Source organism: Sinohyriopsis cumingii, chromosome 12 (assembly GCF_028554795.1).
Source record: "Sinohyriopsis cumingii isolate HCF-2022 chromosome 12, ASM2855479v2, whole genome shotgun sequence".
Lineage (NCBI taxonomy): Eukaryota > Metazoa > Mollusca > Bivalvia > Unionida > Unionidae > Sinohyriopsis > Sinohyriopsis cumingii.
Window position 1 is genome coordinate 129,386,343 of NC_142972.1, and position 17,633 is coordinate 129,403,975.

General features: G+C 41.1%; 1 protein-coding gene across 1 annotated transcript in view; it reads right to left on the bottom strand.

Moving 5' to 3' along the window:
• LOC149787446 (furin-like protease kpc-1) overlaps positions 1-17,633 on the bottom strand; it is a 157,032-nt gene that overhangs the window by 67,483 nt on the left and 71,916 nt on the right. The window contains exons 5-6 of the mRNA XM_089978063.1: positions 7,726-7,808; positions 6,165-6,253 (exon numbers count right to left, since the gene is read on the bottom strand). Of these exons, the coding sequence (XP_089834189.1) occupies positions 6,165-6,253; positions 7,726-7,808 (172 nt within the window). The remainder of the gene's footprint in view (positions 1-6,164; positions 6,254-7,725; positions 7,809-17,633) is intronic.

Here is a 17,633-nt window from a genome sequence, read left to right on the forward strand (position 1 = left end):
TCGTCGAAAAGCGCTGGGTACCAATAGTTGTATTGCGATTCATGCCTGACAACGGCATACTGGTATCGTTGACTGTCAGCGAAGCAATCATATGTTATCGACCGCAGACCTCACTTTGGTTGCCAACACCGGAGCGTGTTACCCTCGAAGAAGTTATCGGCGAGTATGCACGAGAGTGTCCAAATACCCCGATGGATGTCATCGTCAGTGAGGCTCCAAAAATTCTCAAGATTAAACTCAAAAACAGTGAAAGCACAGCGAAAGATCTTGGACGAAGAATAATCGGTAAATTTACTCAGGGTGCAGCATTTGATCATAAAATGCATCACTCGCGGTTGATTATCGATGAAGCTGAATTGGATTTTATAATCGCCGACGCGGTTGCCAGAGACATATTTTGTAACAGGGAGGATGTGTTCTTGTCCGACGGGAAAAAGTTGGGCACAATTGTAAGTTATATCGACGGAGAATCGCCTCAATACACACATTTGAGATCTTCAATGCTGGCTTATGTTTCTATAAATTTGTTGTCGATTATAAATCGATTTCCTGACCCATACCATACTGGTATGGCAGTCAGAGTTGCCACGGATTCATTTTACATCGACAAGAAATATTCAGAATCACTGACCGGTATAATGAAATTCTGCGGCGGAGATGAATGGGGTTCGTGGAGAATAAAAGCCGAGATGTTGCACGAGTATTGTGAATCCGTTGTTGTTGCAATCGAGGATGATTATTATAAATCAACAATGCCAGAAATATCTTCCGCACCGTCTGTGGATGATCCAATCACCAGACACAAAATTGTTTATTTGAACGGGCCTGGAGGGTCTGGTAAAACAACTCGAGCGATTGAATTATTTCGAAAATCAGATATGATTGTGCTAACACCCACACAAATACTTGCCAGAGAGATGAAACAGCGAGGAGTCAATTCTTGTACTTATCACAGCTTTTTCAAATACAGCGGCGGTGTGTGGACGTCAGATCGAATGGGAACAAAATATATCAATGATATAATATTTTGGGATGAGATATGTACGGTACCGCTAGAAACGTTAAAAACATTTCTTGATTGGCTGTTAACGAAAAATACCGCAGTGATTATGTGCGGCGATCACGGTCAACCACCTCCGTTTGTTGGCGCATCTCCGCATGATTGGCTGAGGAATTTTGTTGATTATCACGAAGAAGTGTCTGATGATTACCGAGCACTTGATGCAACGCTGAAAGAATTTAAAACATTAATCAGGCTACAACCGAATAAAATTCAATGTGAAATTATGCGCGAGATGATTCCTGAAACTTCGATGAGCGACTTTTTACGCGTGTGGAAACCAGACGATTTGATAGTGGCAAGTAGAAAGATAGTCAGAGACACACTTCAACAACAGCTATTTCAGTTACAAAAAAAAGTTTCCAATGCTGCCAACGCCGTTATGGTATAGACCAGCTGATACGCGGTTACAAAATATAGATGTTGATATTCCAGGAAAGACAGAGAAACAGAATTTAGTATTGAATGATATTGTGTTAGTTGACATCGATGCTGTCGAGGATGCACTAGCGATGAATAAATCTCCGTGGACGCTAGGATACGCAATGACCATTCATTGTTCTCAAGGACTGACTATTTCAGATACAACTGTCTGGATCATTGATGATCGAATCGAATGGTCAAACTTAGTTTACTTAGCGGTGTCCAGAGTCAGAAGAATATCTCAACTGCGAAGAATTGTCTTGAATGAATCAAACGCTGATAAAATTAATAATGAAAACAACAGCAACATAATAAGAAAAAAAACTCGCCGGTTACAAACAGAGTGACAAAAAAAATAATCGCGATTTTGATCTTTACGATGACTTCTTTGTTGCACTGAAACAACAACAGAATAATCACTGTGCGAGCTGTAATTGTATAATGCTATGGCAGTATTCGAATAAAAATTCAAGACAATTTACCGTAGACAGAAAAGATAACAGTCGCGGTCATACACGTGATAATGTCATATTGACCTGTCTTGAGTGTAATCGACGTCGGGGTGCCAGCGCTAGTTAAGTCACTTCAGTGATCTTGGCGGCAATTGTGTGTCCTCGGGAATTACCTGAAGTTGCTCACGGGTGAATCCGCGTTGAGGAGCAGTTGAATCCAACATGTAGATTGCTGGTCTGCCAGTGGATCTTGTCACGGTGGATATCTTATGTGTGGTAACACTCCAAATGGGATCAGTCGCTCTTCGTTTACCACCTTCATGTTCACCTGGTTCATATAAATATCTAACTGTGACATTACCCAGTATTTGCTGGTTTTCTTTCTTTCGTTGTAGTGGTATATTTTTTTTCGTGATCGCGATGGCAGGTTTCATGTTGGTTGTTCGAGTTATTTCATTATTTAGCGCAGTTATCACGCTTGGTAATCTTGCAACCCATTCGCGCGATCTCGTATCTTGAATGAATTCCTTCGCGTATTGATATCCAAATAACCGCTCAGCAAGTGTTCTATTGAATCGCTCAACAATTGCCTGATCACGGTGAATTTCAGTGTGTCCTCGTCGTATGGTGACGTTATGTTGTTTCATCAACGATGATACTGCACCTTGAAATTCTTTGCCAGGATCAACTTGTAATAAATTTGGCCATCGCAGACCACCTTGTGGTCCGGGTCCTCGTTGATAAATTCTTTCAAACGCAGAAGCAACCTCAGATGCTGTTTTAGTTGTTAACGGTTCCGCATCTTTGTATCTACTGGCAACATCAACTATGGTTAACGCGTACTTGTATGTGCGTCTTCGGATAGTATCGTGTGGCAGAAATAATATATCAGCCTGTTGAACCTCATTTGGTACATTAACATCGAAATGCGCAAAGTGAATTTGTTTAGGGCGCGGTAGATAAATTTGCCATATTGCCTGTCGGGATAACCAATTTTTGGCAGTAACCGCCGTAACTTTTGCTGCTTCAGCGAGTTTACTAATTGCCGCATTACCTCTCCAGTATCCGCTTGGGGAATAATAAATCGACTCCATTATATACCAGCACCTAGTGCTAATTTACCTTTCATTGCGGATTTTATCAACCAGGATGCTAACTTTTCTTTGAAAGATTTATCAGTGATGGCATTTAACGCATGAATTAATTTCACATCCGCGAGATGGCGCTGTTGTAAATCCTTGCTTCGGTAAGCTACATCATGAGCATGACACGCGCTATCAATAGCGTTTATCGGATACTCACCTGGTTTGGGTTGATCTTGAGCATCAAGTCTGATATCAAGTCGGGTTCCTGGACCACAGTAATTATATCCTGGAAGATGTTTTTGCTCCTGGGTATTTAGCCCACGGAGCTCCTGGCAGCGCTGTTAACTTGGCTGCGATATCACCTCCTTTTTTTTAATAATAAATCTAAATTTTTTTGTGCCACATCGTTCACACTTACCCGTGAGCGCTTGTCGAGTATTTTTTGTTGTAATTGTTGTTGTATCCGTAGTTGGGGTATGTGCTCGGCATTTCACACAATATAAATCCATATTTATTTTATGATATATTAAATGGAAATCACTGACTTTTCCGCGACAAAGCGACGAGAGCCAATCAAGCATAACCCAGCGCTACCAAATTCAATCCGAATGATTATCATAGGTCCATCTGGGTCGGGTAAGACACAGTTGTTACTTAATTTGATAATGAAGTGGATGAAGTGGGATAAATTATATTTGATAGCCCCGTCTGTGGACGATCAGCGATGTTATCAAGTGCTAAAAGATTTTAACGAAAGTGCAAAATCGATAATGGAAAATCAAAGTGATTTTCACGAAGATGTTATTGATTTTATAACCGATATCAATGAAGCACCGAGTATCGATGATATCGATGGAAGTATTAATAATTTAGTCGTGTACGATGATATCATGTTGGACAAACAATCAAATCCTGCCAGGATATTTTCACGTGGCAGGCACAAAAACGTTGATGTGATTTATGTAACTCAACGTTATACACAAATTCCGAAAGTGATCAGAGATAACTGTAACATTCTCGCGGTATTTAACGGCGTTGACGTACACACGTTACGAAATATTCATCAGACTTGGTGCAGCGGAGACATGGACATAAATAGATTCAGAAATTTCTTTAGTCGTGCTCAGGCAAATCCACACGGATTTGTAATAATAAATTTACATGATCCTCGGACACGGTATCGAGTTGGGTTAGATACATTTTTTAACTAAAAATCCTAAAATATTTTACATCGTTAGCAGCAGAGAGACTGGGCCGCCAACGTCGTCGTCGACGTCACCACGTGAAGAAATATTTTTTATAGTGAGTTATCTTTGTCGAAATAACCCTTCTATCCAGAAAAGAGGATTTAGTCATCATAGTTTCTGGATAGAAGGGTTATTTTTGTGAAATAAGAACTTCTATCAGAAAGGTTTTCGATAGATGGTCCTGTTGGACGAAATAGTTGGTGGGCCCAGTCTCTCTGCTGCTTGACGTCCCACCCATTCACATTATCCGGACACCGGGCCCACCAGTCCTAACGCTAACCACTTAATGCTGAGAGCCAAGCATGGCAGCTGTTAGTATTTTTGATATTGTGTCAAATACTTTTCAAATATTGTGCAATATTATACTTTGATACACCCTTACTATTCTTATATTGATATTAATATTAGGATAAGATAAGCATTCTTTATTTCTGACTGTATTTTCCATGAATCTAAATTTTAAAATATGAAAGTATTGTAAACATAAAAGATGATCGGTGTCTAATGTACAGCAACATCTACAACTATATAATGTCTGCATTGTTAAGAACAAACTTATGCCAGACATTAAAGATTAATTTGTTCCATCTATCTACAAGCTATGAATTAAGACCGATATCACAGTTCCACAGAAATTAGATATTCTTGCCATAACTGAAAACATACTTCTCATGAAGTCTTCAAAACCGAATATATTATAGTTTACAAGCATGACAGAGGCATTGTTCCATCTTGGAAGGCATAATAGTAAACGAAGACTACTATTATACCCAGTAACTAATTCATACATTCACTAAAGTTTGTTGACAGAGGAGCAAATTACGTAGTGTCATACATAATTGTTATTATAATCGTGTTGACAAAAGCGAATATATGGCGGCAGATTATGATCAATTCACTGACTGACGGCTGATGGGCTTTAACTGTACATCTTGACAGGAATGGTTATAAGGTGCCAAGGCGAGTGGAGTCGGTTGTCTCGCTCAGAGCAACACAATGGAGACACGACCTAATTTGGACAAGATTTGACCTCGCACCAATTTAGTCATAAATATGATAGGTTTACAATTGATCCATAGCTTATCAATAGCATATTTAAAAAAATAACAATAATAAAACATATAATGGTGGCAGAGCCAGACTAACGTGTTCTTCACTTCAGGTCAATCTATCCATCCATTTAAAACCATTTCATAGTAAAGATAAACATCATTCGAAATTCTGAATGGATGAATCAGGACTGTGAAAGAAAGAGGATAACATATACTGTATATACTCGCTTAAACGTTGAGGACAACTGTAAACAACATAGGCCCTGATCTTCCGGCACATTATGCGACGACAGGTCTGGGTCTGAGCAGTTTGCGGTTGGATTGGTCTTATAAGCGAGTATATGCGGTATTTGTTTTTTTTTGTGTTGTTGGTGATAAAATGTATCTAAAATGACGGGCAAATTACCCATTGCATATTTATTGTCCCTTTTCATTATTAATGATTGGAACCGTTCCGGTGTCATAGTGGTTAGAGCGTCCGCCTCGTATGCGGGATGGTTGCGGGTTCGAAGCCCGGTCGAGTCATACCAAAGACTTACAAAAATGGTACTAACAGCTGCCTCGCTTGGCGCTCAGCATTAAAAGGTTAGCGTTGTGACTGGTTGGCCTGTTTGTCAGGATAATGTGACTGGTCCATTTCGAAAATTAATAATTGGCGACACTGCTTAATTATGACCTAAATTATCACGTTAGAAAGTAAAAATATGATTGAACCGAGGTAGCGACTTGTATTCTCGCTGCTTATGAAAAATTGCAATATCGAAAACGGTATTTATATGCTGAAATAGATATATCTTTTGAAGTCATTTTTTATATAAAAGATATCGATAACATAATGTTTTAACCTCCTATTATCGCATGGTAGGCCACTCCATCACCGCAGATATTATTTCCTTTCTCACCAGCGATAAGTCCAGCACACTGAGTTCCGTGACTATGAAAAAAAGATAAGAAAAGTTTTGAAAACCATATTTTCTCACGCAAAAGGCTTCTCCCAAAATACAAATAAAATAGTATGTCATATGTGAAGGCAATTTTATGTTATACTCGGGAAACATGTTTCACTTAAAGAAGCTTTTTTTAAAAAATACAAATGAAAATTGGCTACTTTTTCATGATAGTTTTTCATGCAAAATTAGAAATCTGTATTTCAGAAATTGGATGAGGAGACGTCGAAATAATAAGAGATCCTCGAAATTTATATTCTATATAGCAGGTCATCATTTTCATGCAACTACATTAGTTGAAAATAATAACAAATATTATGTAATAATACTGTAGAGATGCATAATAAATACAAGCTGAATATTCCTTTGCAACTCAATTTGAACATTTGTAAATGGATAATAGTCCTTACTGAGATAGCGAAAATGATAAGATACATAAAACATATATACATATCCACGAGTCTGAAACACTTCTCGTGACTCTAATAATAGTGTCACTATATCCTATGACTGTAATGGTAGAGTCACTATCTCGAATAACACTATTGACAGTGTCACTGTATCCATGGACTCTAATGAGAGTGCTACTATATCCGGCGACTATAATGATAGTCACCATATACGATGTTTCTAATGACAGTGTCACTATATCCGATGACTCTAATGACAGTGTGTTTACATCCAATGACTCTAATGACAGTGTCACTACATCCAATAACTCTAATGACAGTGTCACTACATCCAATAACTCTAATGACAGTGTGTTTACATCCAATGACTCTAATGACAGTGTGTTTACATCCAATAACTCTAATGACAGTATCACTACATCCAATGACTCTAATGACAGTGTCACTATATCCGATGACTCTAATGACAGTGTGTTTACATCAAATGACTCTAATGACAGTGTCACTACATCCAATAACTCTAATGACAGTATCACTACATCCAATGACTCTAATGACAGTGTCACTATATCCGATGACTCTAATGACAGTGTGTTTACATCCAATGACTCTAATGACAGTGTCACTACATCCAATAACTCTAATGACAGTGTCACTACAGCCAATAATTCTAATGACAGTGTTACTACATCCAATAACTCTAATAACAGTGTCACTATATCCAATAACTCTAATGACAGTGTCACTACATCCAATGACTCTAATGACAGTGTCACTATATCCGATGACTCTAATGACAGTGTGTTTACATCCAATGACTCTAATGACAGTGTCACTACATCCAATAACTCTAATGACAGTGTCACTACATTCAATAACTCTAATCATAGTGCCACTATATGCAAGGACTTTAATAACAGTGTGATTTTATTCGATGACTCCAATAACCATGCCACTATATTCCATGAATAACAATGACACAATCTACTGATTCTAATAGCAGTGTCAAATTATAATTGGATTGTTTAGAAGTAGAGGGTTATTCTTACTGAATGTCTTCACTTTCCAAATAGTCGACGTATGGATTACAGCTACTTTCACTAGACCAAGCGTCAAAGCACATGGATTTGTCCTTTTAAAAAACATATGAAAACATATTTATTAGCCCTAACAAACTCTTATCGTAGATACACAGTGCCATATTCGCTCAATGTAAAGCCTTGAAGTGTTAGCAATTGTCGTTGTTCAATGCGTATTATAGTATAGTATCTTGTAAAATGTGATTTAATCACAGTAATGTCCGTTCTATATTGCTCACAAACAACAGTATTACTTCGATTTAAGTTCACAAAAGAGCTTATTACGTCAGTCTATGAATCCAGCCGTTCAGCCAAGTCTATCGACCACTGAATAGCTGTACCTTGTCTTCTAGAAGCGAACATCCATCTATCCACTCAGACAAACAAACAAATAGTGGCTGAATGGTCTAAAGCGTTCGCCATTACCACTCACTGTCATCTAACTTCTCTCCGCGTGGATTCGAGTCTAGGAGTGTGGGCATGTGAAAAAGGTTGCCTGTAGCTTCCCGCGGGTCGGTAGTTCTTAGCGGGTTTTTCCCTAGCTACCATGTCGTAGCCTCAACTTGATTTGTTGTGGTTAAGGCTACGAACTGATCCGATGTCATGTAATGGAGCACCAAAAAAAAAAAAAAATCACCACTAAAGTCAGAAAAACAAATAGTGTAGAAATCTACTACATAAGTATAATCATGTTGTGAAGAAAGTTTGGTTTCTTTTGAATTTATTAAGCCTTTAAACGATAAAATAAATTGGTATGGTTACACTAACCTCACCGTGCCCGCCATGACAGATAACGCGAGACTCTCGCCGTGACTTCTTTTCTATATAAGGCTTTCTACAACATATTTGGATATTCTACGCTATGTTAATACCAATCAAGTGGGAATAATGGCATCTTGGTGGAATTTCAAAGTTGCTGATAAACCGTATTTACTTTTAAGGCGCATAATTTCTGACTCAAACTGCGTCATATTTTACTACGATTTGTTTACGTTTCCAAATAATACCTCAATGTCCTTCTATGGCAAACAAACAAACGAGGCTGAGAAGAGAAGTAATCCTTATCTGATCTAATATGGCGGACGATCTAAACGAAAATATTGGATAAGAAAGGTAAATGAGATTTTACAATTATTTCTACAATAATTTGAGATACTTCAGGTATTAAATAAGAGAACTACTCAATTTATTTCATTACATGCAACAAGTATGTTCAAATTGTTGATATTAGGCTAAAACAGCTCCGGGTGTGATTCACACCTGGCCTGCTCCACTGACACATATATGCTCATGTTAGTACCCCATCTACGAGGTAGGAGTAGGGGTATTAATATTAGTACTAAGTTTTTCCCATGTTCTTCCCTCTTCAGTTATAGAGGATTTCACGGTTGCAGCGGAGTTACTGATCGTAGTGCTTAAAATTACCTCCCTTAGCTCCAGTGCGCATGCCCACAAAAATTTCCAGTTCGGGATAGTTCAGGACTCACGGTACTAATTCAGTTCCCATAGTAAACCTATGCAAACACCATGATATTACAGTTTGGATAACTTAAAATTTGGAGTGTTCATGATCAGACCTATATTTATGAGGATAGATGAAACCTGCATGTCACATTCTGTGTTGAGGAAAGGATATGAAATGTAGCACTTTCTGGACCTGCATGTGTTTGAAACATGAGTAGTGAAGTGGGATACTATAGGCTCAATGGGAATTAGCATTAAAAACACCCTTGGGAACATATAGCCTCAATGGAAATTTAACATGGAGAAAAATCGTGGGAACATATAGCCTCAATGGGAATTTAACATAGAGAAAAATCGTGGGACCATATAGCCTCAAGAGAAATTGAACATGGGAATTGGGACTGTATAGCGTCAAAGGAATTTAAACAGGGTGGGACTGTATAGCGTCAAGGGAAATTGAACATGGGATTTTTTTTTTAAAAAAAAAATTAAAAAAGGGGTAGGCAATGGAAAGGTTATCTCTTTTCGAGAAATATGGCTGGCCCTGAAAAGGGCCTTTGGGTTTATGTTAATATGCCCTTAACATAAAGGGCGTTTGTGGCATCTTCTTTTCCTCAAGCTGCGTCTTACAGCAGGGCCATACATCAGAGTCCTCTTGAGGCAACCTTGTCTCTCTATGTAGACTCTTCGTATCCACAAACTGCTGGTGGTCCTGTGGACAACGGTCCACTTGGATCGGACATACATGAGCATGTCCGTCCTGAACATCATCGTTGACACAAGCGTTGAAGAGTGCACATCGGTCCACATGGTGAGGCTCCGAGAACAGGTGAATCAATGCAGTGAACTGCGCTTATTTATAGGTACAGGAAGGATTGAAACGGATTGAGTTCATTCACCAATCCGAACACGCGTTACAAAATTCAGTCAGCCCGCATCCAATCCGAAGAGAGCAGTCTGTGACGTCACGTAGTCTATATAGATTCGCTAGCACTTGTGTGCAGTCAATCTATGCGACAGTGATTCAACATGACGGAAACTCAGAAAACGATCCATTGGGCTGCACCAACAGGGGAGACTGCCCAAGGGAACCCGGACTTACTTTCAGAAAAGGTGAATTGGGATTTTGTGGATTTTCTCTCCTCGCAAGAATTTGTTCCGGAACCTTCGTTACCTTCTTCATTACCGCAAGTGGAGAATTTAGACAGAGACAGAAAGAAGAATTGGAGAAATTTATACAACGACAAAAGGAAGCGGAACAGGCTTTTCTCCTACAGCAAGAAGAAGAGGTAAGAAAAAAACAACAGCAGCAACAGCAAGAAGAAGTAGCAGCAAAGAAACAAGAGGGTGAGAATCAAACGGTCACGGTACTGTTGGACATTTTAGCGGAGTTAAGAAGTCTGAAACAAATGTATCAGACTTCTTTATTACGACCGAAGAGAATACGACCTTCCCGAGCTAAACACGTCAACCCTGTGACTAAGCCTACCGTACCACCCTTAGTGATTTCAACCCAATCATCATCATCAACATTACGCAGTCCAGAAGTTGGCCTTGGTCGTGGCAAAGGCTTAAGGCAGTTAAAGTTGATTGCTTAAACTCACCCCTACACCATGAAGAAAAAGGCCCTTTTCAGGGCCACCCACATTTCTCGAAAAGAAATACAATTTCAATTTGCCAATAACTCCAAAAAAAAAAAAAACCCACCCATTTTACCCTTATAGTACGTGTCTGTGTATGAGTGCGTGAGTGTACGTTCTTATTTTATAAAATCATAACTCAAAGACACTTACCTTATATCATTAATTTATTCTTTTATCCATTTTTTACAATCCAATTCACAATTCACAACACATCACTTTAATAAAAAGTTCATTGATTTCTTCTTTTCTCCTTGTTTAGTCTCTCTGTTTTTTGAATTTCTTCACCGTCACACTCTTTTCCTCTTCTTCCTCCTCGCTTTCTTCCCTTCTTCTTTTTTTCTCCTGTTTCTTTTTCTTCACCTGTCTTCTTTCTTCCTCAGAAGAATCCCTCTCTTCCTCTGAAGAATCCCTCTCTTCTTCTGAAGAATTCCTCTTTTCTTCTGACTCCTCTTGTTTCTTTTTTGGGCAATCTGGAGACCAATGTCCTTTTTCTTTACAATAATAACAGGTATCTTGACTTTTGTCTTTTTTATCCCCTGTTTTTGTTCTTTTTTGACGGTCTGGACACTCTGAAGACCAATGCCCTTTCTTCTGACAGATATAGCAAGTATCTTGACTTTTATCTCTAAAGGAAGGAGAGTAGTCCGTAGGCTGGTCTGAAGAGAATTTTCTAATGACCCCTCGCAAAGCTCTGACGAAAAGTTCCATCTGGTTAGTCTCTTCCATCGTTGTGCTCGGCTTGAGAGTGAAATGAATAGTGAAAGGACAAGACACACACCCTTTTATATACGCTGGTCTGCTATGACTATAAAGTAGCTCATGGTGTTTGAACTTGAGTCATTTGACTTTTTGCTTTCAAGATGAAACGATCTAATTCGTTCGAGAAGAAAGAAGAAGAAAGTAAGAGGCAGAAACGTGATCTATCGCCTCGTACCAGGGCTGAAATCTTGGCACAAATTCATGCCAGTGATTTTGAAGAGGACATGAGTGAACCAGAATCAGAACCCTCTAAACCAAGTTCACCACCCTTAGTTAACCCTGAAAAGTACTATTCCATTCGAGAGACGGAAAAGCGCTCCTCTAGAAAATTTAGAACTACGGCTTACAAATACACAGTGAAGTTTAAAGATTTCAAGGCTGAAGTGCCGTTAGAGAAAGCAGAAGTGTTCATCACTGGGGTGTGGGATTCTTTGCTCACTTCACTCAAGCGACAATGTCAACCCAAAGAAGACGATCGCTTGAGACTTTCCATACAACACGACGGTTTGAAATCCCCTGTTTGGATCGAGTTTAGCACCCCTGCAGAATTGACTGCTTCCAAAGTCATGGACAAGATTCAACACGTGCAACAATCTAATGACCAGTTTGACATCACCGATGGTAAAGCCACACTGGACATGACCCACGTCTCTCCTCCTCAAGGGACTGGACGCAAAAAGATGTTATTGGTGGACGACCATCGCAACACCAAAAAGAGTCTCGTCCGAATTCGCAACCCTCATGACCAGATGTGTTTAGCCCGTGCCATCGTGGTGGGACGAACATATGCCAACAAGAACGACACGGTACAATGGAAAAGAACCTGGAAAACTATTCGACAATCGGACAGAGCCAAACAACGAAACGAAGCAGAACTCCTGTTGCAACAAGCTGGCCTGTCCAAAGACACACCCTGTGGCATTCCTGAGATGCAAAAATTGCAAGATGCCCTAGCTCCACGATACACCTTGAAAGTGCACCCTCAAGAAGTGCGTGGGCCTCTGTTGTTTCGAGGCCAAGATTTTAAGGACGGAAAATACATTCATGTTTATCATCACGATGACCATTTCGATACCATTACCAGTATCACCGGATTCCTAGGATACGGTTATTATTGTGAGAAATGTGATTATGGTTATAACAATCGAGAGCAACACAAGCATTGTGGATCGAAATGCCCAGGATGTTTGGCCTCTCCACCCTGTCTGAGCGAAGAACCAGTGCCTTGTTCAACTTGTCTGCGCACGTTTGTCAGCCCTGCCTGTTACCAGCAACATTTGAAAACACAAGGTTCACAGCAGAAATGTGCTTGTCAACTCCTGAGATTGTGCCCTACGTGTGGACAAGGCATACTTACCAACAATGCCAAGGCACACGTATGTCGAGGAAAGAAAAAATGTCCCATTTGTCACCACATCGTGGACTTGGAACACGAATGTTACGTGCAAAAATACCAACCCCCACCAGAGAAAGAGGACGGTCACAAGAAGAAAGGCAATTTCATCTTTTTCGATTTCGAATGCATGCAAGAAACCGGCATTCACATTCCTAATTTCTGCGTGGCTCATCGAGCGTGCGAGAAGTGCATTCAAGAACCTATCTTCAGTCATTGCCCTCACTGCAGCAAGATTCCCGGAGGGCGTGAAAAAATCTTTCGAGGACCGAACACGTTAGCCGATTTTGCCCAATGGGTTTTAGACCCCGTCGACAAGACGTGGAGCCAAGAGGACATCGAACGTTACGGAGATTGTCATCGTCATGCCACGGTGATGGCTCACAATTTCTCCGGATACGATGGACAGTTTCTTCTCAGATACTATACGGAACAAGGCACCGAGCGTCCTAAAGTGACTTTGAACGGAGCCAAAATCATTTTCATGCAAGTGGGACAAGTACAGTTTAAAGATTCGATGAGCTATTTGGCCATGCCTTTGAGTCGAATGCCTAAAACGTTTGGAATGACAGAAATGGCTAAAGGGTACTTTCCACACTTTTTCAATACGGAAGCCAATCAACACGCCGTTCTACCCCATTTACCTGAGGCTCACTATTACGACCCCGACAACATGCGTACCGAACAACGAGAAGCTTTCTACGCTTGGTACCAGGCTCACGCCTCGGACCCTTTCGACTTTCAGGAAGAAATGCTAAAGTATTGTCGTTCCGACGTGGACATTTTACGGCGTTGCTGTGGAAAATTTCGAGAACTGTTCATGGAACACGGAGGGGTCGATCCTTTGAAAGAAGCTTGCACCATTGCCAAAGCGTGTTCCTTAGTGTATCGGCAACGATTCATGCCTGAAAACACCGTGGCTGTCATCAGTCCTCAAACGACCTACTATGTCAAACGTCAATACTCGGTCAAAGCCCTACGTTGGTTACATTACTTGTGCGACAAGGAAGACAAGTGGATTCAGCATGCCCGCAACGGAGGGGGCGAAAAGACCATCGGAACGTATTCGGTCGATGGCTGGGACTTAGAAAACCCCAAGATCGTGTACGAGTTTAACGGTTGCTTATTTCACGGATGTCCCGTCTGTTACCCTGACCGTGGCACTAAAAATCAGTTTTTGCAACGAACCATGGAAGACTTGTACCAGGACACTTGTCAGCGGCGCCTAAAGTTAGAACAGCAAGGATACCAAGTGGTGGAAATGTGGGAACACGAGTACGATCACCGTATGAAAACCGATCCCGAGTTTAAACGCCTCGTGGAAAGTTACCAGTTCATGGACCCGCTGAACCCAAGGGATAGTTTGTACGGAGGAAGGACCAATGCCACCTGTTTGCTGTACCAAGCCGACGAAGAGAAAGGAGAAGAAATCAAATACTTGGACGTGTGTTCGCGGTATCCCTACGTGTGCAAATATTGTCGCTTTCCTGTAGGGCACCCACAATTGCTGACGGAACACATCGACCTGAAAAACATTCGACAATACGAAGGCTTGATGAAGTGCAAAGTTTTGCCTCCCACGAACCTATACCATCCCGTCTTACCTCACCATTGTCAAGGCAAACTGATGTTTCCCTTGTGCCGTACTTGTGCCGAAACGTGCAACCAAGACCAACCTTGTCAGCACAGCCAGGAAGAACGGGCCTTGACGGGAACCTGGGTCAGCGTGGAATTGTTCAAAGCTCTGGACATGGGATACCAACTGTTAGAAGTGTACGAAATTTGCCACTTTCCCAAGACACAACAATACCACAAGGGTGACCCTACTCAGAAAGGCATTTTCGCAGACTACGTGGATGCCTTTTTGAAACTGAAGCAAGAAGCCAGCGGCTATCCTTCCTGGTGTCACATTCCCGAAGACCAAATACAATTCAAAGAGAAATACTACGAACAAGAAGGCATCACTTTAGACCACATCGAGAAAAACGAAGGCAGGCGATCGTTTGCCAAAGTGATGTTAAATTGCTTGTGGGGTAAAATGGCACAACGACCGTGTTTACCCAAGACGGAATATTTGACAGAACCTTCCCGCTACTTCCAGATGATTCACGACAAAACCAAATACATGAAACACGTGGACGTCGTTCGAGAGAATTTGATCTTGGTCAATTACGAAGAAGATCTGGACTTTGTACAAGACGACCCTTTTGGAAATGTCATCATTGCGGCTTACGTGACAGCCCATGCTCGCTTAAAATTGTACGAAGCTTTAGAACTGTTAGGGGAACGCGTCCTGTACTTTGACACGGACAGTTGCATTTACATCCATCACCCGATTCAACATCACCCTAACATCGAAGGAGACCGTTTAGGAGCCTGGACAAGAATCTAAGTTTCGTCAGTGGCGGTCGCCAAAATTACGGCTACGAATACCGGGACAAACAAGGAGAAGTGCACACGACGTGCAAAGTGAAAGGACTGACTCTGAATTATCGTACCAGTCGTGTGGTCAACTTTGGGGTATTGAAAGAAGCCTTGCAATCGGGAGAGGATGGAAACTTTAAAGTGACCACTCACCAACCGAACAAGATTGTACGTTTACCCACTCACCACATCGTCAGTCGACCCCTGGAAAAAGTCTATCAAATCGTGTACCAGAAGCGAGTTCGACTTCCCAATCATTTCACCTTACCGTATGGACACGTTGGTATAAAACATTGGTTGTAAGAGGATAGTTACCCCACTAGAAAGATGCCTTCGCCACAGCAAGAATCGAGTGAGAAACCCGATGAGAACTCCAATTTCAAACCCTACCATTTTCCAGTCTTCTTACCTGACTATTGTGATTGTGCCCGTCGATTGGACACGTTTCAGAAATGGCCTACGGATAGGGAAGGATTACCTTCTTCGCATGTTTTAGCTAGAACAGGATTTGTCTACTTGGGACCTGAGTCAGGATTGGGATACGAGGTACAGTGTTTCGCTTGCGGACTGAAGTTACGAATGGATCTATGTATCTATAAAGATTCAGCTATTCTGGAACATACTCGATGGTCTCCGCACTGCCCTTATCTTTCTATGGCCTTTCCACCCATCACACTACGGTACAATGTTGACGGTACCTTAGAGACGGTACCTTCCAGAACAGGACATAAAAAACGTATAAAAGGAAAGATGTACAAGCTGGAGACTGCATTGAGACTAGTATAAAAAGGGGCTATGGTCAAGATCGATAGTTCATTGTGACTACCAAGACCGAGCGAACAAGATGAATACTTTGAAAGAGACATCGTTCCAGTTTGGGGATTGTAAAAAAGTTGTATCTTCCTCTAGTGTGACTAATATTGGATGGATAAGACCCATGCATTGCGACGGAAAATGTCCGGAAGGAAACTGCGATTGTCCATGTGGTTACCATTGTAATTGCGTAACGGAGTTTGCAGACGAGTGCGATTGTGAGCCTTGCGATGGATACGATGCTGTACCTTGTGACCTGAGCGATGCCGTAAAGCATCATGGGAACTTTGTTCTCACTGCCCCTATCATGGAAAGTGATGCTGTGCGTGTCAAACCTGAGGGATGCGAAAGCGATGCCGCTCGTCCTCTTAGACATTTTACCGGGTTTAAAGGGGAATGTCGACCTTCACGCTTACCTCCCTACGGATGTCATCCAGCCCTGAGCAAACTCCTGTTCATGTCACCCAACCCTCATCGAAACGAACCTGTGAAAGACGAATATTCGTTTCCTGTGCGTTTGTCGGAATACTGCGACTTTGAAAATCGTCTTCAATCGTTCAAAGGAAAATGGCCAAAGTATCTGGGATGACCGACCCCTGAAGAATTAGCCAGAGCCGGATTTTTCTACTTGGGCGAAGGAGATAAAGTCAAGTGCTTCAGTTGCGGTGTGTCACTTCACCACTGGGAACCGCAAGATTCGGCCTACGTTGAACATGCTCGATGGTCACCGAATTGTCATTACTTACCCTTAGTGGGACCGAGACATTGAAGTAACTTCTTACCATAATAATCTGTTCATGGATACTTTGCTAGAGAACATTCGTGCCTTGCCTGTGGAATTGAGAGAATGCATTTACCGAGAGCTGGTCAAAATACAAGTGAAACGTAAAGAACAATTGCATCCGTTACGTCACCGGTGTTTGAACCACTGGTACCTGAATGCTATACAAGGACTGATTGAGTTGAAACTGTTCCATTGGACAGACATTGATCAACGACCTCCTGGCTATAAAAAGGAATGGTTTGGTATGGACGATTCTATCTACTACATTGTAAACGTACTGCATAGAATTCCAGAGGAAGAGTTAACGAATTACCAACATCTTTCACGCAATGTCAACTTGGTGAAAGAGGAAACTTCTGAACGAATTGTAATGTGTAGATTAGTGGTGAAACGATTTAGATTCGACAATGAATTAAAACCATGTTTGTGCAAACAGTACATTTCTTGTGTCAGAACAAAGAGGATTTAGCATGACCTATTCATGGATACTTTGCTAGAGAACATTCGTGCTTTGCCTGTGGAATTGAGAGAAAGGATTTACCGAGAGCTGGTCAAAATACAAGTGAAACGTAAAGAACAATTGCATCCGTTACGTCAC